The 21,867-nt window shown below is 44.7% G+C and overlaps 2 protein-coding genes across 3 annotated transcripts; one reads left to right on the top strand and one right to left on the bottom strand.

Moving 5' to 3' along the window:
• The first annotated feature begins 4,893 nt into the window (after nucleotides 1-4,893).
• On the top strand, nucleotides 4,894-15,465 carry LOC103706836 (uncharacterized). 2 transcript variants are annotated; one of them, XM_008791082.6, is made up of 4 exons: nucleotides 4,894-5,397; nucleotides 6,108-6,552; nucleotides 7,361-7,476; nucleotides 14,827-15,465. In XM_008791082.6, the coding sequence occupies exons 1-4, from the start codon at nucleotides 5,076-5,078 to the stop codon at nucleotides 15,264-15,266; spliced, it is 1,323 nt and encodes a 440-aa protein (XP_008789304.4). In that variant the 5' UTR covers nucleotides 4,894-5,075; the 3' UTR covers nucleotides 15,267-15,465. The 2 variants fall into 2 exon arrangements, with proteins under 2 accessions (XP_008789304.4, XP_008789305.4); XM_008791083.6 differs by having other exon boundaries at nucleotides 4,917-5,397; nucleotides 6,112-6,552.
• Nucleotides 15,466-16,669: 1,204 nt separating this feature from the next.
• GULLO3 (D-arabinono-1,4-lactone oxidase family protein) lies at nucleotides 16,670-20,719 on the bottom strand. Its single transcript, XM_008791084.6, has 3 exons — nucleotides 19,919-20,719; nucleotides 17,669-17,924; nucleotides 16,670-17,583 (listed from the first exon to the last, which is right to left on the bottom strand). Exons 1-3 carry the CDS (start codon nucleotides 20,633-20,635, stop codon nucleotides 16,724-16,726), a joined length of 1,833 nt encoding a protein of 610 aa, XP_008789306.4. The 5' UTR covers nucleotides 20,636-20,719; the 3' UTR covers nucleotides 16,670-16,723.
• Between the last annotated feature and the right edge of the window lie 1,148 nt (nucleotides 20,720-21,867).

Here is a 21,867-nt window from a genome sequence, read left to right as displayed (position 1 = left end):
TTTGCTGCATTCTCAAGGTTAGATTCATCCAAATGAACAAGGCCATTTATCCATTTTCAATTAAACAAATATACTGAGAGTAATGAACTTATAAATGAAGTATCAATTTAACTTATAGCATGCTCTAGATAACTGCTTGTTAATCATCAAAATAACACTATCATCCTCACTCCTTGACTCGATCCTTGACCAACTCTTGATCCAATCGCCATCAGCCGCTTGGAGCCCTGTTCATCTCATGCAACATCTTCGACTTGATCGTTGACGTACATCACATCACAGAAATACAACCAGATGTAAAATAAAAATAAAAATAAATTACATCTCCTTTTAGGAGGCACGCAGGCCTCTCAAAACATCAAATAAGATGCATGCAAGCATCTGAAAAATTACATGACATCGCAGATCACATCGCAGGTCATTACATTTGATACCAAAAGGGTTTGAATCCTATGATCATCACCATATGCAACAATTATAATTTTCAGATCTGAAAACTAACTGATTATGTCATGACATAGGTTGCTGATCATGCTAATCATGATTCTAAATTTTGTAATCTCATTAACAACGCAATTAGAATCATCATTTTATCACATAAAAATCAGCATGCAAAAATCAGCACCCCTGAAAAATCTGCATGCAGAAATTTTCAGCATGCATGATCATTCAATTTTCAGATCTAATAAGCCTTTAGATATTTAATTCTTACCTTAATCTAAGAAGCCTAGGCTCTGATACCACTGTTGGGAACCCGCCCATGCCGCTGATATTTCAAAAATTAAATCAGATGGCAGCGGAAGAGGCATGTACGGGATCGACGTTCATCGCATGAACGTTGTTTCGAGACCTTTCGTAGTTAGGTAAGAATTAAAACTTTTAAAACCAATAGGAAGATCAGATCTTCATCTTGTGCGGGTAGATGATCACCGCAAACTGATGATCGTGGTATTAGGATGAAGGTTCGTTTGAAGCCGTTCAAACGTCCGGCCTCTACTGGTATCCACACGAAGCAGAGGACCGATCAAAGCTTTCTTGTCTTCTCGGGGTGCTAGCTCCCTTGCAAAGACTTCTTTTGATGGCTGATCTCCTCTCTATCAATCAACCCTTGATTGTGCTTGAGAGGAGGAAGAAGAAGGATGAAGAAGAGGAAGAAGATCCAAGCCCCTGCAGCCTTCTTTCTATCTCCCTGCGTTGGATGGAGGAAGAGAGGGGAAGGAGGCCGCCACCCTTTCTTTTGCCTTCTCTCTTGCTTGCGGCTGAAACAAGGGAGGATGAGGATGGCCACGGCTTGGAGGAGGAAGAGAGGGGTTCATCTTTGGGGGCCGGCCCTAGTCCTCCTTTTAAAGGGAGTGGAGCTCCTAACATTTAGGAGCTCCATGACAACTTGCCTTTCTCTTCTCCCTTCTCCACATGGAAAAGGGAGGGGCATATTCCCCTCCTCATGGTTAACCCTAATCCACATTAAGTAGGGTTTGAAATGCCCTAATGTGGCAAGCCCTAATCCAATTAGGCTTAGCCCAAGGGTGAACCAATTAGGATCCAATCTAGGTAAGTCCTAATCCAATTAGAACTTAAATCAATTTTGACTCAATTGAACTCTTCAATCCTAATCCAATTAGGAGTCTTATTGATTCATTAGATTAATAATTAATTGTGACTTAAGAAACCCTAATCTAAATTAGGACCTATTTAATTTTAGTCCTAATCCAATTAGGACTCTATTTGAATCCGAAGTCCTAATCCGATTAGGACTCTAGGAATCCTACTCCAAGTAGGAATCCAATTTTGATTCAAAACTCCTAATCTCATTAGGATTGCAGGAATCCTATTCCAAATAGGAATCCCAGTCCTACTCCAACTAGGATTCCCAGTCCTAATCCAATTAGGACTCTAGGAATCCTACCCGAAGTAGGATTTGTATTTAAGTTCAATTAATTAATTTTCTTTGTTCCTTCTTCAACTTCTTATCAATCAAATTGATTACTTGTGATTCATAATCACTTTTCAACCATCGGATCGGTCAATACTTCTAGTGTGTGTGACCCCATAGGTTCTACTCTGACTGGTAGTGAGATATATTGTGATCTCTATCACTATATCATTGAAAACTCCTTTCAATGGGTTGGAACGATTCCAACTCTACTCATTAGGGTTTATTGATCATCGAGATAATCCCTGTGAGTCCCACCATCCACCAGTGACACCTAGCAGCATGTAGTGGCTACCCAGCAGAATGGAATGATGAACCTCTAGGTGCAGTTAACGTGTGATACATTCCTACTATCGTGGATCCCTACAGGACGGAGGTCATGGACAACTCGTCAAACCCCATCGTCTGTCATATGTCAAGATTTATTTGACTTGAGTTCGATAGTGGAAAACTCTTTTTCCACTTTATATTACTGCCCTGGCCAAGATCTTAGAACTCAGTCTAACAAATCACATAGGATCACTCCTCTTCTATCAAGGTCGATAGATTCCTTATAGGTGCATACCCTACTCCTACAGTGAACTTACTGCAGCCAATCTACACTGCATGGACCCATATGGCTAGAGACCATGTATGTGTGCAGTCAAACTACAATAACCTTACTGTGAGTAGCCGAAGCACCGCAGGTCAAAGGACCAGTCACACTACTGCAACATCAAGCAAGTCACTGACGAGTGGATAGACATCCAAGTGACTTCTTGTCTTGGTCATGCTCAGTACCCTTGTTCTCTAACAAGCACCTGCACTATCACTTCAGTGTCCCTACACTGTGGACTCAAGTCTCGTCCATCCAGAAGAAAAGTGATCTTTGCACTGATCGGATCGATCACCGTCCTCGTGATGATCCATTGATCAGGAGCATTTAGAAATTAATCACCAATGATACATGGCTTAAATTCTCAACTCTTGAGAATATGTATCATCATCTTATTAATTTCTTGGATGATTCATAGACACATAAATAATATGAATGAAAAAGATGCCTTTTATTTATTCAATAATAATCAGTCAAGTACAAAATTATGTCCCTAGAATCAATAATGTGTCAGCCAAATTGACTTCTAGGGCATACATCTAACACGGGCATCCCTCGCAATCAGCTGGTATCGGCACCCCCCTCCTCGCCAAGATCCCTCTGGTAGGTAGAATGCCCCATGCCACCCTCCACAGAAACAGAGCAACACGTGGGTGCACACGTAACCGCCAAATCTAGCGACCCTCCAGCCAGCGTGCAGAACTTATGTCCACTATCGCCTGGAGATCACTGACTGTAGCTCTCGCCCTCCCAGTCGAGCTCCGTACCCTCCTATCTGTCGTCCCCTCAAGAGGTATAGGTGTGGCCAGTACCCTCTCGGCTAGGTCATCACCGAAAAGGAGATGAATCCGGTCAACATCCCATCTGGGCTCCCCGGACACTAGAAGATCGCTCACTTGCTCCCGGCTGTCGCTTCCGGATCGAACATGGTGGGCCATCTGGATAGCGACAATCCGGCCAACCATCATCCTCGACCACATCAATACTGCGACCATCGCCCACCGCCCAAGAGATACAAGGAAGAACCCGAGGAGCTCGAGTGCACATCTCACGCCAGATGTAGGAGCACTGGTGCCCTGGTCTAAATGAGTCTCCAGCACACCGCTCCCCATACTTCGCTCTCATCAGCCTGCTCCACAGTCCATCCGGCTCCAGAAGAAATCTAACCACATGCCTTGATGCTAATGCCTCCCGTCTAGTAATAAGGGAGCGAATGCCCAGCCCCCCGATGGTCGTCGGCTGACAAAGAACCTCCCAAGCAAGCAGGTGAATGCCGCCCCCCCGTGCTCGCCCACCCCAAACAAATCTCCGCATCCATTGCTCCAATTGCCGTAGACATGCTATTGGAACCATGGTATTCGAAAGCAGGAACAAGGGAATAGAGCTCAATACTGACATCACCAATAAAACTCTGCCCATCATGGAGAAGGCGCTCACCTGCCACCCCTCCAGTCGCTGTCGGAAACTAAGCTCCACCCCGAAACAGTCTGCTCGGCACAGTCGCCGACCGGTGATGGGAACCCCTAGATACTGTCTATATTTTTCGTAAGCATTATTTTTTAAATTAATGAAATTTGAGTCTTTATTGATATTGTCTAAGTTTCTGCAAGATAGTTTTTCAGACAACAAAATTAGCCATCAGTAGGCTCAAAAGAGAGACCTTCCTACACAGGCATTCAGGCTGAAGAAAGATGCTGTTTATTAGAAAGAATATATTTTTTAAAAAATATCATTTGGAGTGTAGTTACAAGGTGTCAGTCGCTAAACTCAGTGAAACCCTAGCCTTCTTCTTCTTCTTCTTCTTCTTCTTTTTGGAAAAAATGGCTACTCATCTCATATAGCTCGAATATGAGTACAATCCTCCAAATCACAGGAAAGTAAAAAGTACAATTGTGGAGACGTCCAAAGAAAACCATCGGAGTGCCGGGCGACAAAAGAGGCGACCCAGTCTGCTGCCCGGTTCGTCTTCCTAAATATATGTACCGCCTGAAAGTCAGCCAGCATCTGAGCCATCCTGCGGGATTCTCGGATGAGGAGGTGGTCATCCCCAAACCGATCCACTCCCTGAATCCAATCAATCACCACCGATGAATCACCCTCGAGGTACATCCGCTCGATTCCGAATATCTGCCTCGCATAGGATATACCCTTTCAGGCTGCCTGCAACCCTGCTAAACTCAATGAAACCCTTCGCTCGGAGGTTCCAACCCCTGTCGCCTGTGATGAAACCTCTTGAGCCTAAAATTTGTCTTAAGACAAGTCGTGTCCGAAGATGCTAGCCCAACCCAGCAGGGCCCACAAGCCCAACTATTCCGTTCCCATTCGCCACTCCTGTCAAGAAACCGATCTCGTCAGCATTAAAACCGAAGGAACCTTTCACTCCGCAGCATCCGCGCCTCCCTCTCTCACTCCCTCGGTCTCTCTAACTCCACAAACTAAACAGAGCGGTTGGAAAGGGGGAAAAAAATAATCAAAGCCCTAGAAGAAGAGAGGAGAATAGCCGGGAGATCGAGCTCGCTCTCACAGCAGCGCTAGAAGGCGGAGGAGATGCAGGAGAGCGTGCTCTCGGCTCGGCGGTCTCCGCCGTGCCCGGAGGAGGAGGATGGAGACGATGAGTCCAAGACCCGTAAGCACGCCTCGTTCGCCGCCCGGATCTCCAAGCACGCCCGCCTTGGCTCCGTTTCCCACTGCCTCGCCGTGTCCCTCGCTCTCCTCCTCCTCCTCCTCCTCCTTGTCGCCTGCTTCCTCTTCTCCCGCTCGCGCCCGGTGATATGTGTCTCCGCCTACGATTCCATCGCTCGCAACGCCCTCTTTGGGGCCAACCTCGAGGGCCTCGCCTCCGATTTCGGCTCCCTCGGCGTTCCCTGGTGTAAGCTCTTTAATTCTATCCTCTCCGTCTTCCGATCTGCGGAAATGTAGGGTTTCTTGAGGTTTATTTGCTCGATTTGTCGCTTCTTTAACTGATCTTGGGAAAAAGGATTGATTTCTTTTTTTTTCAGTAAATAATTTAGGGTTTCTAAGATTTGACTTTATGATGGGATTCGATTCTGTGTTTACTTGTTGGAAGAATCTCTTGTTGCCTTTTTGGATTTCTAGCATCTGAGTTTTGCTTGTCCCTTTTCAGGTTCCAGATTTTTCTTGTCTATTTTGGTGGTTTAGATGTGATAATAATGGGACTCGTGGAAAATTTAAGGAATCTTCCGAAGAGTTTTCTCCTTTGTTCGAACCAATATGGTTCTCATCTAATTTGCCTCTTCTATCATGATTCTTTGGTAGGTCACACGATTTTTAGTTATGGAAATTTTAGCATTCTATCTCAACTTTTTCTATACATTTCTTGTTTGGGTCGTGTTCTTCTCGATCTTGCTCCTTAAGGCTTCACCGCCGGTCTCCTGCAATCAATATGCGAACTTCTTTAATTTGCTCGATTGGGTGAACTAGAAGAATGGGTTGAAAATTTTATTTTAAATAATAAGAGTAGGTTCAAGATTGCAATATTTTTCCTTTCGGGACCCATCATCTGATTGCTAGAATTTCTCTGCCTCTCTATTGTTTCTTAATTCTTCTTCTTGGCAAAAGGCAGATCGAAACATGGCAAAACTGTAGAGTGGACAACAAAGGATCTACTCAAAGGCTTGGAAGAGTTTGTGCCGATCTATGAGACCCGTCCAATCAAGAACAACAAGTATGGTATGGGCTTTGACCATAGCTTTGGACTCTGGTTCATGGCCCGCTGGCTTAAGCCAGATCTGATGATTGAGAGCGGTGCATTCAAGGGGCATTCTACATGGGTCCTTCGACAAGCAATGCCGGAGACATGGATTATATCGCTTTCTCCTCGACACCCGGAGAAGTATCTGAAGAAGGGGCCAGCCTATGTTGATGAGAACTGTACTTACTTTACTGGCAAGGATTTTTTGGATTTTGGAAGTGTCAACTGGGCAAGTGTTATGAAGAAGCATGGGATTTCAGATCTCAGCCGGGTGCTCGTATTCTTTGATGATCACCAGAATGAGCTGAAGAGGTATATCCATGCCCGGTATTTGGTCCTTTTCAGTCCAAACCACATAAGCATTCCATATGTTATAAAAAAATTATCTAGTATGGTCAACCCAGGTGTTACTGAAATTTTTCTTTTTCCCCATAATGGTGCTCTGAACTTTTCCATTTCTAGGTGATGTTTAATTTTTTGTAATCATCTAGACTTGCAAATACAAAGAAATGGATTTTGGTTTTCTTGAGAGAAGAGGGTATCGGCTCCTCTTAACTCCAAAATCAATCATTGAGTATTCAAATCAGAAATTTATATCATTGATCATGATCATTACCATTAAAAATGCTCAAAAACCAAAAATCACATGTTTTGTTTTGATAGTCTATAACCCAATCATCAAATGGGTATAAAATAAATGGTTAAAATGATGTGAGACCATGTTTTTCTATGATCCAAGCATTAAAATCTATTGATTATCAATCTATATATGTTTTTAACATGTGTGTTATGATTAATAAGATGAATTTGCAATTTAAATATTTTATCATGTATGTTAGCACACTAACACAATGAAAAACTTGCATTTTTGTATCCGTATGATGCATAGCTTAGAGGCCATTGAATCTGCGAGTTAAATGCCCAATTATTGATTTTGGACTTGAGAGGAATAGATACTCTTTCTTGTCAAGAAAAGCATAGTCCATCCCCTCATTGTACATGTTAGTTATCTCTGCAAGAGCATGAGTCAAGAAGTTGAATTGGCTTTGTTTATCTTCATTTATTGCTCTAGCATATATTCCCATAAGCTGTGGCTCTGATTTTGTGCTTGCTGAAACAGATTAAAGCAGGCACTGAAAGCTGGATTCCGGCATCTTATATTTGAGGATAACTATGATACTGGAACTGGAGACCATTATTCCCTAAGGCAAATATGTGACCAATCTTATATTAGAGGTGCACACTTGTATTCTTCCTTGGATTTTATGTACCATGTATACTTGTTCATGCATTTTCACGGTGCGAGCCTCCATCCAGCTATGCATCACTTATTTAAATTCTTGACACTTTACAAAGTTCAATGGATGAAGCAATCCAAACTTCAAACTCACTGTTGTGTTTCTTGATTTCAGTTAGCTTACATTGTGACTGGTATGATTAATAGGTGACATGTTAAAACCAACTAACCAAGGAAGGTACAAATTTTAGGATCTTTAATCTGCGAATGGGAAAGCATCTTTTAACTTAGGATGAGTTATTTTGTTATTGGAAATTGATCTTGCAAAGATTTCCACATAGGAAGAGCATAATTGTGTTTTGGAAGATGGAGTGGTACGTAGGAAATGCAAAGGTTCCACCAGCTAAATTTTAAAACTTGGTACTCAGAAACTTCTATCTAGTGTATTGTACGTACTTGTGGGTGTCTTTGTAAAATTGCTGTTGATCCTGCTGCCTAAATGCTTCTTTACTTTAAGAGAAATACCAGACAGCTGCACCTAGTTGACAAGCTGAATGTCATGCCTTCAAATTGGTAATGGTTAGCTAGAAAATCTTACTTAACAATTTTTCCCAAAGGATTGATTATTAAAACAAAAAAAAAGCTCTTCTATGTTATCCCTAGAAACCACTTAATTAATAAATGAACAGATTGTGAAACCATTGCCATGGGTAACCTTCTTTTCCTGCAAACTAGTGGTAAAAAGTTCCAAAGATGGATGATTGCATGCTCTCAAATCTTATCACAGCTCCACCAACTATATTTTCTGTCATTACTTATTATATTTACTTACTGGACATGCTTCATTGTTGCTTTTTTTACGTATATTTATTACATCTATAGCATCTAGACATGGAAGGGGTTCTTAGCCCTTTGACAAATTTGGCTTGAGGTCTATGAGTTGGTATCAAAAGGGGGTGGAAGAGAGAGAGAGAGAGAGAGAGATGGGGGGGCGGGGCGGGGGGGGGGGGGGGGGGGGGGGGGGGGGGGGGAAGAGGGAGAGAGAGAAAAGATATTATTGTTTGATGCCTACGCTTTGGAAAGGAGAGTTCAATAACCGAAGAAGACAATTTTCTCCGATAAAACAGAAAGAAGAGCTCATGGACGGTGTGTTAGCCAATGAAAGTGTGACATTTCCGCATGGATGGCTCGATGTCGATGCATGGTATCTATTTTTATTTTTTTTAAGATTCACATTCGCGCACTTGCATTTGAACCTCTCTCTCACCTGCCCCTAATTCTAAAGTGAATAATTCTATCAATCTAAAATTCTAAATTTCAATGCCAAGCAGTTTAGAATAGCTCAGTTCGTTTGTCATTGGAATTGAGTGAATCAAGCAATCAAATCAGGAAACAAAAATAGTTAGTATGCTGCCCTGTTTATCTTCTGAAAAAAAGAAGGCATTTGTTGATTGGTTAAACTTCCATTTTGCTAAGATTTGCCAAAGAGAGACTGATTGTTTTTTTTAAAAAACAAGGGTATTCTCATATGAAAAGTGAAAGACCAAAGGTATTCTCATATGAAAAGTGCGGTTTCTTACAAGCAGATCTCCACCCTTGTGGTTCGTCTAGTGTTGGTGTTTCTGAAAGACAACTTTATTTTCCATAAATTATATTTTTTGCACTCTTCTTCACCATTTAAGGAAGACCACTGTTTCTTTTCTTTTCTTGTTTGAGGCAAAGAAAAAACACTTTTAGGTGTTGTGGTTCAAATTTGGCCCGAGGGTGACCACGCCGGGGGAGTCGAGGGAGCTGCCGGAGGGTGGAAGAAAAGGACGGGAGCCACCTTCCACATGACGGCTTACCTGCACAAAGCCTCGGCGGTGTTTCCAGTGAGGGCCCTCCGACGATCAAGTTAGGGTGGTATTCAGTTGGTCCAGCCCAAAAGTTTCTTAGGTATTACCTGACGGGGCTATTTATAGTCTCGGTAGGGGTGCTTAGGTGGCGGAGGTATGACCCGTTCCCATCATGAGTGGGGGTGGCGTGCAGCCAGAGCTTGCTTGTGGCGCGGTGCTGTCCGTTCTTGGCGACGGTAAGGTGTTGACAGTCGTAGCAGGGTATGGTCGGAGTAGCATAATGCCGTCCTTGACTGTCGTGGGCCAGCAGGCTAAGCGTGGCGTGGTGGCATCGCACTGTACGGCCACATAGGAGGGTGTGGGCATGCACATGGGTGCGGCCGTTGACAAGGCCGAACTCGTTGAGAAGTGGCATCATGCATTTGGCGAGGTCGGCTTGATGGGTGCTGAAGCTAGCCTAGCATCTCGGGTTTTGAGGTATGCTCGACGGAGCGCCCCGAGCTCAAGGGTTGTATTGTCGGAGAGGGCGCCCCGAACTCAATCGGGGCGCGTCGGCGAACAAGGCGCCCCGAACTTAGTCGGGGCGAGTAGGCGATCGTAGAAGGCGCCTCGAGCTTGGTCGGGGTGAGTCGGCGATCGTAAAAGCCGCCCCGAGCTTGGTCGGGGCGAGTCGGCGAATAAGGATGGTGCCCCGAGCTTGGTCGGGGCGAGTCGGGGAATAAGGATGGCGCTCCGAGCTTGGCCGGGGCGAGTCGATGAACATAGGAGGCGCCCCGAGCTTGGCCGGGGCGAGTCGGCGAATACAGGAGGCGCCCCGAGGTCAAAGAGGCTTTTGGGGCATCCCGAGGGTTACTGCGGCCGTGGCAGCTGAAAAATTTGGCTGAGGTCAACTGTGCCTTCAGCGGAATCTGGGCTTGAACTAGCTCTTGGCAGGGGCCGATATTCAGTCCGATCGGTGCTGGGGGCCCATTTGGCCAAAATTGAGCGGTCCCTTTGTTGTGAACAGGATGATCCGTTTTGCCCCTCATCATTTGCTCCTCGACTTTCGAGGTCGAGTTGTTCTGTGGCTTGGGCGAAGGAAGTAGTCGGATTGTTGGTCGTCCTGCGTTGTGGCCCAGCGCTTGTGAAGACGTGCACGCTGATTAGGGGACACTTGGTGCATTTCACAGTGAGGGCTTTGAGTCTGGCTTTCAGAGCTAAGCTTAGGTAGCTTAGGCTGCCACGTTACCGAAAGTAGGATCCGCCGTGGGAGCTTCTTAATGTTCCACGTGGGTGTTCCTTTCCAAAGGGGTTGCTTGATGGCATGCGAGAGGCCGGCCATTAATGTTTCATTCTCCGAAGCGTCTCATCTGATGGAACGCAAGAGGCCGATCATTAATGTTCCGCTCTCTGGAGCACCTTGCCATAATGATCGGCATTTAGTGCCGCGATCCGGAAAGATTTGTTGAGATCATTTTGGGGCTTGTCACATGGCGGAATTTAGCTCGTCTGATCGCTTGGGCTATCCGATCAGAGCCGTCGTAGACCCTAGGGTTATCATTTGATCTTTTCCGCCTCTACCCCTTTTCTTTTTGGCCGCCATTGCTGTAGCGTTGGAGCTTCTCCTTGGGCATTTTGGGAGCTTCTCATTGACCTTTGCGTCGAGTGCTGTTTTTGATCCCCGACGATCATTCTTCTTTTCCCCGTTTATCTTCTTCGGCGAGCTTTTGGGTAGGCGCTTTATTTCTTTCTCGGTTGCTCGGAGAGTTCTTTGCCTTCTTCTTTCTTTATAATTCTGTGACTAAGGCAATGAGTTTGCCCACGAGGGCCTTGATGCTTGGCGTAGGTTCGCCTCGAGCACAGGCTTCTTCCGATGTGGAGGAGGCTGAGTTCGAGGCGGGCCTAGGTCCGTATGGGATCGGCTCGCTCATGAGTGACTCATTAGTGATGAGGATTTGGGCTCGGTTCGAGTCTGGTTCTTCGTTCCTCTGGAGTTCGTCCTCGAGCTTCCAGACCTCAGAGGGCGAGTCACCAACTCACCTAAAGGTTGGATTAGGGTGTACGTAGAGATGCTCCGAGCGGGGTTGAGGTTTCCTCTGCACGAGTTCGTGGACGAGTTTCTGATGGCTTACTGTCTTGTGTCCGCACAGCTCGCCTCGAACTCGTGGAGAATGATAATCGGCTTCCTCGGCCTCTGCTTTGGACATGGTTTGTCCACCTTGATAAGTGTTTTCCGGAGTTGTTTTATATTAAAAGGCAACTCCGCGGACAAATGATGGTGGTACTTCTTTCCTCGAGGAGGGCGCAAGCTCTTTGGGGGCATATCTACTTCCATTCATGAGTGGAAGGACAAATTTTTCTTTGTTTTCTTCGAGTGATCGTGGGGGTTTAATCCGACCTAGAGTTTTCCACTGGCCTTGGCGAACAACAGACTCCCACAGTTTCCACTGGCCTTTGGCTCTCAGTTGGCACTGCAGGGCGTCCCGAGCCGGGCTTGAGGGACGACTTTGTAAATTTATCAATATATAACTCATGTCGCGGGGGCAACCGGAATGCGTCGAGCCCATCAGGGCGTTTCAAAGATGCTTTAGAGAAATTCCAGAGGGTAACTTTATTAATTGACGTATTCTGGGATTTAAAAACCCTAACCTGGAGGGGCTAAAGTCCCTTCCGGGGTTGTAGCTTACATTTCGGGTCGTCAGACCCGGATTGATGGGGGTGCGGCCTCATCCTTGCCCCCCGAAGTCAGGAAGCCACTAGCGTGCGGGATGTGCAGGTGCAGTGCCAATGGTTCCTGCGCTGGGGCGATTGTTGTCGGGCCGGTTGGGCGGCTCTGGGCTCCGTCCCTCGAGCTCCATTCTGTCGGCTTGACCACAGACAAACCGACTCAGCAGGCCTTGGCAAACAATCGCTTCAATCTTATTACGAAGTTGGTCATGACCGTGGTCTTTGTGGAAGCGGCAGTATTTGTCCGAACGCTTTCGCGACCCCGAGGGTCGCATTTTCGGTGGAGGTCGGAGATAGCCGCAACCCTTGATTTTCATGAGGATCTCTGTCCGGGAGGACGTAAGGGGAGTGTACTTTCCAAAACCTTGGAGGGGGGCATATTGATCGGACCTTCGAGGGGATCTGCTCCTCGAACGATGGCGCTCTTCGTGGCGTTCCGCAACTTGAGCCTGGAGCATCTGGACTTGTCGCCCCACTTCTTCGACTTTCCTATCGAGCTCGGCGATTGATGAGGCTCCTACCAGCTGAAGGCTTTGAACAGCCACGGTAAGAGCTTGGACTTGTTGAACGAGCAGATAAAACTGCTCTGGCTGGACCTGAGGAATCTGATTCGCTGGTGCGGGTGCTGCAGGAGGTGGACTTTGAAGGGAGTGGCTGGGAGTTGGTATCCGGCTGCTCGATGTGTTTGCAGCTTTGTGACCCCTTAGCCTCATGATCACGACTCATGCTCTTATTCTAGCGCCAAATGTTGTTCAGATCTGGCCCGAGGGTGACTACATCGGGGGAGTCGATGGAGCTGCCGGAGTGTGGAAGAAAAGGATGGGAGCCACCTCCCGCGCGGCGGCATACCTGCACAAAGCCTCATCGGTGTTTCCAGTGAGGGCTCTTCAACGATCAAGTTAGGGTAGTATTCAGTTGGTCCCGCCCAAAAGTCCCTTAGGTGTTACCTGATTGGGCTATTTATAGTCCTGGTAGGGGTGCTTAGGTGGCGGAGGTATGGCCCGTTCCCATCATGAGTGGGGGTGGCGTGCAGCCAGTGCTTGCTTGTGGCGCGCGGTGCTGTCCGTTTTTGGCGACGGTAAGGTGTTGACAGTCGTAGCAGGGTATGGCCGGAGTAGCATGACGTTGTCCTTGATTGTCGTGGGCCAGCTGGCTAAGCATGACGTGGTGGCCTCGCACTGTACGGCCATGTAGGAGGGCGTGGGCACGCACATGAGTGCGGTCATTGGCAAGGCCGAGCTCGTTGAGAAGTGGCATTATGCATTTGACGAGGTCAGCTTGACGGGTGCTGAGGCTAGCCTAGTATCTCGGGTTCCGAGATGTGCTCGGCGGAGTGCCTCGAGCTCAAAGGTCGGGGCGTATTGTCGGAGAGGGCGTCCCGAGCTCGATCGAGGCGAGTAGGCGATCGTAAAAGGTGCCCCGAGCTTGGTCGAGACGAGTCGGCGATTGTAGAAGGCGCCCCGAGCTTGGCCGAGGCGAGTCGGCGAATAAGGATGGTGCTCCGAGCTTGGCCGGGGCGAGTCGGCGAACACAGGAGGCGCCCCGAGCTTGGCCGGGGCGAGTCAGCGAACACAGGAGGCGCCCCGAGCTTGGCCGGGGCGAGTCAGCGAACACAGGAGGCGCTCCGAGGTCAAAGAGGCTTTTGGGGCGTCCCGAGGGTTACTGCGGGCCCCGGTAGCGGAGAAATTCGGCCGAGGGCCTTTGGCGAAATCTGGGCTTGGACTGGCTCTTGGTGGGGGCCGATATTCAGCCCGGTCGGTGCTGGGGGCCCATTTGGCCAAAATTGAGCGGTCCCCTTGTTGTGAGCAGGACGATTCGTTTTGCCCCTCATCAGGTGTTATTATACTTTTCTTTTAACTCGATAACTTGAGGTGGTTGTCTCCAACAGCTCTCTTTCTTCATGCTGTTTATGAAATTCTCTTTATCTGTTGTCTCCAAGAGATTTTCTGTGTGAGTGTTCCTTGAAATTCTCTGCCATCATATTCCATTTCCTTGATCAGATCTTTCAACATGCCAGTTATCTTTATCTCCTGCAATCCTTGAATTTTCCTTTTCTGCTGTGCATAGAGGACGCTCATGTCTTCTTATCTTGTATGAGTATCTCAGCTGATGATATACATTTCCTTGTTTCTGTTCCAAATAAAGAAAATCCTTTTGCATCATCTTCCCTCCTTAATCTAATCTGTTGTAGTAGATATTAAATGGTTGATCATCACTTTGGAAGTCACCATGAGATCATGCAGATTATCATGAAAATCTTGTTGCTTCAACCATGCTCAAATCTTAATGATGCACTGCCAAGCAAACTACTTGTCTATTAGGGTGGCATATGATCTCAAATAATTGTCCGGGTGAGAAACATTGTTCAACCAGGTGAGTATAATTGATAAATGGAAAATCAGTAAGTTTTATGCATCCTCTACACCTGTATGGCGAGCCACATATCTAACTTTTCTGTCTAGTCCTCACATGTCCATTCTGAGCCAGTAGTCTGAAATCAATGACCATCTGCAAGTCCAGCGCAGAAATCAAAGCCCTCTAATGCCTGCACAGAACTGCCACTGAGAGATACATCTCTTGCCTTCAGTAATTTGAATTGTCTTTCGAAAAAGAATAGTGCTCATTTTATTTATTTATGCGCACCCTTTAACATTTTGAATAATTTGTTTTATGTGCAGTGATTGCAATGCATTGCATTGAGTAGGGAAATGGTTGATAATTCAGACTTTTTATCTCTTCTATTTCCTTTAGATACCTTAAGTATGTTTTCATTTGACTTAACGTTGTGAATTTGTGTTTTTATTATAGGTGGTGGGCATAGCTGCTTCAAAGATAGCGATGAAGCAAGAATAAGGATAAAAAGAAAAAGGTTCTGGGAGAAGGCTTTGGACATTGATGAACTTTGTGGGAAGGGTGAAGCATGGTGGGGTGTTAGAGGATACATGCGTGATGATTTTAACCACAGCAATAAGGCAATCTCCTATGCAGAACATTTTCAAAACAGCAGGTTTGTGGAGTCAGTGTTGGATGTGTACTGGGAACTCCCACCAGTGGCTGGTCCCTCTCTTACCCATCAAACTAGATATGACCCTGCTCGTGCACCTGAACCAATAATTGAAGATGGAAGGTATGGTTTATTTAGGAGGCTTGGTCTAGCAAGACTTGAAACCTCAGTATTCAATGGATACACACAGATGGTATATCTTCAGATATCTGCCCCACCTCTCAAGTATATGCAGAGATTTTGAAGGTGCCTTTTTTTTTTTTGTTGTCCCCATATGTGTGGACTGTGGAATCTATGATCCGTTTCATATGTTAGCTTGTTTAGCTTTTGCTTATGCCTGTTTACTTCCGTTTTTCGTAAATACTGTATGTTTTTCATTTTAATGGATTTGCAACATCAGCATCATATATGGAGTACTTCTAGAGTTTTGTTTGGTAAGTTAATTTCATGATTATATTTTATCCTTTTAGCTTTCTTCATTTTTTTCTTGCTAATTTGGAATCATTAACTTCTTGACAATCCATCCCTGCGGATGTTGTACTTGCTTATCCCATCTCAGGTAATTCTCTCCACCAATTTTCTGAGACCTTTTTTTAGGATTCATGGATAACAACTCTTAAGGATGAAAAAGTTCAGTAATTTATATTAATGAAGTCATGCCATAGAGGGATCCTATCATAATTTGTTTTTAGTGTTTGTTGTAGGAAAATTTTACTCCAGTCAGAATTTCATGTTACTTTTTTCTCTCGCACTTCACCTTCCTTATCTACCTCTCCTCATTTCTCATCGGTGGTCAAATTGGTGGTAGAACATGTCTGAATTTGCCATTTTGCGAGGGAGTTTGAGAGGTGGACAATGGGTTATCTTGTGAAGAAGTGAATGTAATGGGGCATGTGCTACTTCTTGGGGTGTTTCAGAGGGGCGTGTGTGATTTGCAAATTTGTATGCTTATCCTAGAAAATTTCCTTCTTCCACTCTTCAGCAAAACAACTCTCCAATAGTGGAAGGGTGGAACTCTTAGGAAAACTTCTTCAATATCTAAGTACTAGCGAAGAGATCAAATTTACAAACTAGAGAGGCAAGCAACATGTGAAGTTGTAGCTTTTGCCTGGTGCAGAGCTGATGGTGGAGAAACATAAGATGTAGCATAGCTTCAGCATCTCTATATTTTACATTTCTATATCTGGTATATTACTTGCAATAGTTATTATGAGGTTGGGAAGTTCTGGTGTTCCCCTATATGCAGAGCATCTAGATAGCGATTTTCAGTTCTTTGTAATGTCTTGCATGTAAATTGTACCTTCCACTTGTGTTGTGCTGGTTTATTGACTTCATAATTCTCATGATGGGGGTCCACACTAGTTTCCTAGATTACTAATTCATCATTCGTTCCTTTTCTGATGACGAAACCTTTTCTTAATTACAGCAGAAAGCCCTTGATAACATTCTATGATGAATTATGTTGTAAGATTTTGCGTACGATAGCTTGTTTGTTCCAGATCTACAGTGTCCTGTTTTCTGAATCCTACTGTTCTGTTCTAGACATAGTCATCTGCCTAGACACTGTATGCCTTTGTTATGGTTTTTTTTATTTATCATTTCCAACATCTAATGGATGGCACGTTCAAATGGCTTGATCTACTGATCTGACCTTTGCCTGAAAATATGGCTGTTTTTCACAAATTTTATTAGTCACAATATCTAGTTATGGCGGAAAACATTTTGAGAATTCTCATCAGTCAGCATCACTGTGCTGAAGGTTTCTGTATATCTGCAAACCATAGCTTTGTTGTAAACAAGACCTGGCTTGCACAAGTACCCTTTTGCTGGACTGCAATGCCTATCTTCTGAGCAGATGCACTGTCCTTCCAAGGCACACCCATCATCTTTGGCCAATTCTTTCCCAAGGAGCATCTCATCTGACCACTCACTGTCAAACATACCATGAGGATCTAGTTGCCTCTTTGCCAAAAGAAACTTGCTCATTTTAGAGTACTTTTGTTGCACACCTGTAAAAGCAAGCTTCCTGTTCTTGGCCCAATGAGGCTTAGCTCCATACTTGAAGAACGCCATCTGCTCCACCTCTTCCCAAATATCCTGATTCAACCTAGGCATCGAAGGCTCATCAGCTCTATAGTAGTTGAAATCCACTACAACAGAATCCTCGGATTGTCCAAGGTATGCTTCTGAACTCTTAATGAACCGTATTAAAAGTCCGTTGTATATATCTACACCACAGAAATTCTCTGGCTTTAGGTCTCTTAGCTTCTTGACATCAAGAATGAAGTTTCTGAATTTTGGAGCAGGAAAGATAGCTGTAGTCTCGTAGAAGAACAGTCCTTTGATTCTTGGATCCCATGCACACGAGCTTACAGTGTTAGATGATGGTGAATATAGGCAGGAACCTGAAGTCTGCATCTTACCCTGGTAACCCACAACTGGGTAACCGGTGAAAATTACATTGTTCTTCAACCCAGTGCCCACTAATTTCTTGAATCCCACTTCTATAGCAGCCAGGGTGCACTTCCCATTGACATTCCTTGCACTCTCTAGTGCCTTCTCTGCACAACATCAGGAAATGTTATGATTGCCATTCATTTGCCAAAGATAATTCTTGATTTGATAGGGTTAGAACTTAAAAGGTACCTGTCGCTCTAACCGTAGTGGAAACCACAATGAGATTTGACTGAAACCCAAGGAAGTCATTAACACCTTCACCAGAGCTGTTGAAGGGAACTCGATCATCATATCTATACACTGCTTTATGCTGTGATGGATACCAGGTGATATCTGCAAACTCATGCTTCTGAGCAAGATCAAGGAATTCATCTTCGAAGAGACTGTCATCTTCGTAAGAATAGCTTACGCTTCTTTTAAATCTAGGTTCTAGTGAGAGTCTCACCTGCAGTTTATGATTGAAAACCTTGCAGAATTGGTCGTAAAGTTTCAAAAACCCAACAAATATGATAGAAGTTTTTTTGAGAAAGAAAAATGAAAATCAGGAAAAGATAAGTCGGTCTCTCAAAATAGTTTCATGCGATCAATTTCCAGTTGTTGTACTTGTTCTTTGTAGTGAAGCAAATGGAATTGATGCCCAGAATGAAGACGGGGAAAAGGAAAAAGAGAGAAGCTGTGTGAAAAAATTTGTACCTTTACACACTAATAAACATCTCCATTTGAATCAAACAACTCTCTCCTCTCTGCAGCCCATGCTTCCAAGGTGCTCGAATCTTTTTGTCATATGTGACCTTGTTCGTTAAGGATGTTGGATTGTGCTGCGATCGCTCTTATCCATTTCCTTTTATCAACTCTTATGCTTGACTTTGGCAATGGTTCATTTTCTCCGAATTATGCTTTGAGAAGGATATAATGAAAGACAAAAGCTTGTTCGGTTCGGATGTCTATTTTGTTGAAGGTTTCCTCTGGATGAGGTCATTCCTTGACAGGGCTTCATCAAGGCCTTTTGCTCGATACCTCTACTTTGTAACTTTTCCACTTTTTTTTGTTTTTAATTTCCAGCCGGAAGTTAATGACCTGCACTGTTTATGCAGGAGGTTGTGATTTGAAGCTCCTCTGAGGCGCTGAAGTACGTTGAGCTTTTTGAATTCTTTAGGCATCCATGATGCATGACTTGGAAGCTCATTGAGCTAATTTGGTTGGACCTGATATTTGGTAATCACTACTGTGCCCGAGAGTAGGAGTATATGTAATGTAAACGGCAACTGCCCCCTCCCTAATAGTTTGGAGAAACATCACTAGTGACTGCCGACAGAAATAAGCATCCAGGATGAGAGAGATGGTAAGGCTAAGATCGCAAAAATTTTACCTCTTGTGCTTCCTTTTAGGGCTCGTTTGGTTCGCGAAAAGCATTTTTTCTTAAAGAAATATGATTTCTGGAAAGCAGATTTCTAGGAAGAGAATGCCTGAAAAAGTATTTTTGGCATGTTTAGTTGATCATGGAAAAGTAACAGATTTTTAGAGTGCTTATGTTTGGTTGACCATCAACTTTTCTGAAAAAGTTATATACAATTTCTATTATACTCTTAATAAAAATTAGATCTTTAATGTCTCTTTAATGCTAGAGGGTATTTTTGAGAAAAAAATAAAAATTGAGTGATTTCTGGCTCGTGGGAAAGTAATTTTTCATGTTTCTCATGAAAAAGACTTTTTCATGAAATATGAGAATCATATTTTTATGTCAATACAATTTTTCCGTCTCTTTCTTTTAAAAACTCCAACCAAACAAGAGGCATCTTATTACTTTTCCGTGGACCACACTTTTTTCTATTTTTTTTCCGCGAACCAAACGAGCCCTTACACAAACTTAATTACATAATTGAGAGCATAATTGATGACATTGTAATCCATGGAAGAGAGGAAACCAAATGTTTTGATTTCATGCTTCAAGAAGGACTGGGGCGAGGGGGGTGTGACGGAACCAGAAAACAAAGAATTCAAAGTGATACTGGAAGGCTATGATCTGTCAATTTCCTGAATTTCAGAAAAGTAGAGATAGCTGAGGAACGCATTTGTTTTCATACCCAACTCCAGCTGGAGTGCGAGGCCTAGCTATGGTGGTGATAACGATAATAGTAATACTAACACTAATAGTAATAATAATAGTCTTGCTAACAATTTAATTTTTTGCTAACGATTTAAATTTTGCACAAGGGAAGGATAAGCCTATTTCATCTATATCCTCCAAGGGAGAGGAATATCCCATAAGGAGTCATCCCTCTCATTTATGCCCCATCCAAACATGGGAGGCGTTGGGATAGGGTGCCAAATCTTCATGTCAAGCTGTAAACCATCAGCCTAAACCCTTGAATCTCGCACATAGCATGGTATAATATTACCATCAATGAAGAAAATCCGAAGGAAGAATATACTACGGACCTTGGAGATGACTCCCAGTAGTCCCAGTGACACCCTCGCCGCGTTAAACAGTGGATCTCCGTGCTCCAGCCTGACGATCTTGGCGTACCCTTCCGAGCTCCCGGCCGGCACCACCAGGCTGATCCCCACCACGTGGTCGTGCACCGCCCCGCCCTTCCCCCACCACGAGCTCCCGTGCGACCCCGTGCTCACCACCCCGCCGATGCTCGCCCCCTCCCAGTACGGCGCCGCCACCAGGCTCAGCCCCGCCGCCTCCACCTTATCGATCAAATCCCTCAGCCCCACTCCGGCATCCGCCGTGACCGTCAGCTTCTCGACATCCACCTCGATCCCCGTGTTGTACTTGGCCGTGCTTATCAGCGTCGAATTCTCCGTTGGAGGACAGGCCAGCTTCGGAATGGTGTGGGAGAATCCGCTTACTGCCTTGACCTTTTCGTTCCTTCGACTGGCCTGAGCCACGGCGGACCGGAGTTCGTCTTCAGTCGTCGGGTAGGCGACAGTCCGGACCCAGCAGTCCTTCCGGTCAGACCAGGCGCCGTAGGCGTTGGAGAGTAGGCAGCCCGTCGCGCCGCAGGTGACGGGTGGAACCGGCGGCATCGCGAGGACTGGCCTTGGGTTCGAGCAAATGACTGCAAGGAGGCCATGGAGGAGCCAGATCAGGGAGGCCATCTGGGGTGCGGGGTGGATGGATTCTGTGCGACTCTTGTTGGCCATCATAGGAAGGAGATGGAGCAGGCGTTGAAGGGAGGGAAGGGAAGGAGATTTTTATTCTTTGTTTGGTACAGCGACTGCTCAGGAAAAAGAAATAAATGTTATCTTAGATTTGTTGTGAAGTGTATATTTGGTTTTTTTTTTTTTTTTTTTTTTTTTTGATTCATGTGTCTTGAAGGGATTCGCAGAATATGATAGTGTACAGCTAGCAACCAGGGAGGCGCTTTCATTATTTTTTAAGTTGCATCGGGCCCTTTTCGCCTACTACTGCTTGTGCTCCACCAAGGTACTCTTGTGAATGGAGATGCGTGTGGTCCATTTAAAACCAATCAATTCGATGTACTGGATACGTGCCCCAAGTTGCATGACTAATAGAAATATGCATCTCAATCGTAGAAATTTCTTTAGGATCAGAGTTTGTTGAGGATTTGCAGTTTTGCACTGCCAATGAGCCCATTTTGATGGCGTTCGGGCAGATGTTATGTATTTTTATTTGGTTTTGACAATTTGATTGATTGTCTCGATGACAACTCCTTTTCGTTTGACAATTATGGATTGTTTTTCTGATGGGTATTCCATCATAAGAGGCCATAAGGAGGGTTGTACCGTTGATCGGAAACTGGCCGAGATGTGCCAGTTTGCACTAGTATGGGCGCCAGCAATTCTGCTAGAATACTGAATATGGGTCCTTCGTACCTCAGCCAGAAAAAAACATAAGCTGATATTTATGGTACGGAGATCTAGAAGAATATGGTAAATAAATCATACAAAGATTTTGTAGCCATTTCTCATTTAGCTTGGTTGGTTCAAAAAGAAAAAGAGTAAATCGGCCTCTATTGGCATCTCTTCTTGGATAAAAAATCACAATAAACTCTTTCTTTAAGTAAAAGTTATGTCTTGGTCTCCGTGGGAATAGCACCATTCCACCTTCGCTTGCCGTCCGGAGAGACCATGATGGAATAATGCAGACTAAGTCTCACCTTTCTTTTTTTGACCCCTTTTCCACGTAATGCACTCCCTCACACCCCCACCACCCACACCGTCTCCTTTCGAATTTTGTCCCTAGTTGAATGGCTTCTTGCATGTCTATAGAGTTTTCGTACTTGTCTCAGGTTCGGATGAGGCAGAGAAGGGCAGATAGAGTTTCAGAATGGAGTGGGACGAATAGAGTTAAATAGGTTGGAACTAATAAAAGTATAAAAATCATTTTTTTACTATTATGCAATTTTAATTCTTTT

This window comes from Phoenix dactylifera, chromosome 1, assembly GCF_051530095.1.
Source record: "Phoenix dactylifera cultivar Ajwa chromosome 1, Ajwa_hap1_PhDact_Kaust_v1.1, whole genome shotgun sequence".
Taxonomy (NCBI): Eukaryota; Viridiplantae; Streptophyta; class Magnoliopsida; order Arecales; family Arecaceae; genus Phoenix; species Phoenix dactylifera.
The sequence above is the reverse complement of the archived record's forward strand: the minus strand, read 5'-3'. Positions and strand labels throughout refer to the sequence as shown.

Coding starts and splice junctions, on each gene's coding strand:
- LOC103706836 (XM_008791082.6), top strand. CDS start 5,076: ATGCAGGAGAGCGTGCTCTCGGCTCGGCGGTCTCCGCCGTGCCCGGAG. Junction 5,398..6,107: donor CTCCCTCGGCGTTCCCTGGT/GTAAGCTCTTTA, acceptor TCTTGGCAAAAG/GCAGATCGAAACATGGCAAA. Junction 7,477..14,826: donor TGACCAATCTTATATTAGAG/GTGCACACTTGT, acceptor TTTTTATTATAG/GTGGTGGGCATAGCTGCTTC.
- GULLO3 (XM_008791084.6), bottom strand. CDS start 20,635: ATGATGGCCAACAAGAGTCGCACAGAATCCATCCACCCCGCACCCCAG. Junction 17,925..19,918: donor TACTGGGAGTCATCTCCAAG/GTCCGTAGTATA, acceptor CATAAACTGCAG/GTGAGACTCTCACTAGAACC. Junction 17,584..17,668: donor CACTACGGTTAGAGCGACAG/GTACCTTTTAAG, acceptor GATGTTGTGCAG/AGAAGGCACTAGAGAGTGCA.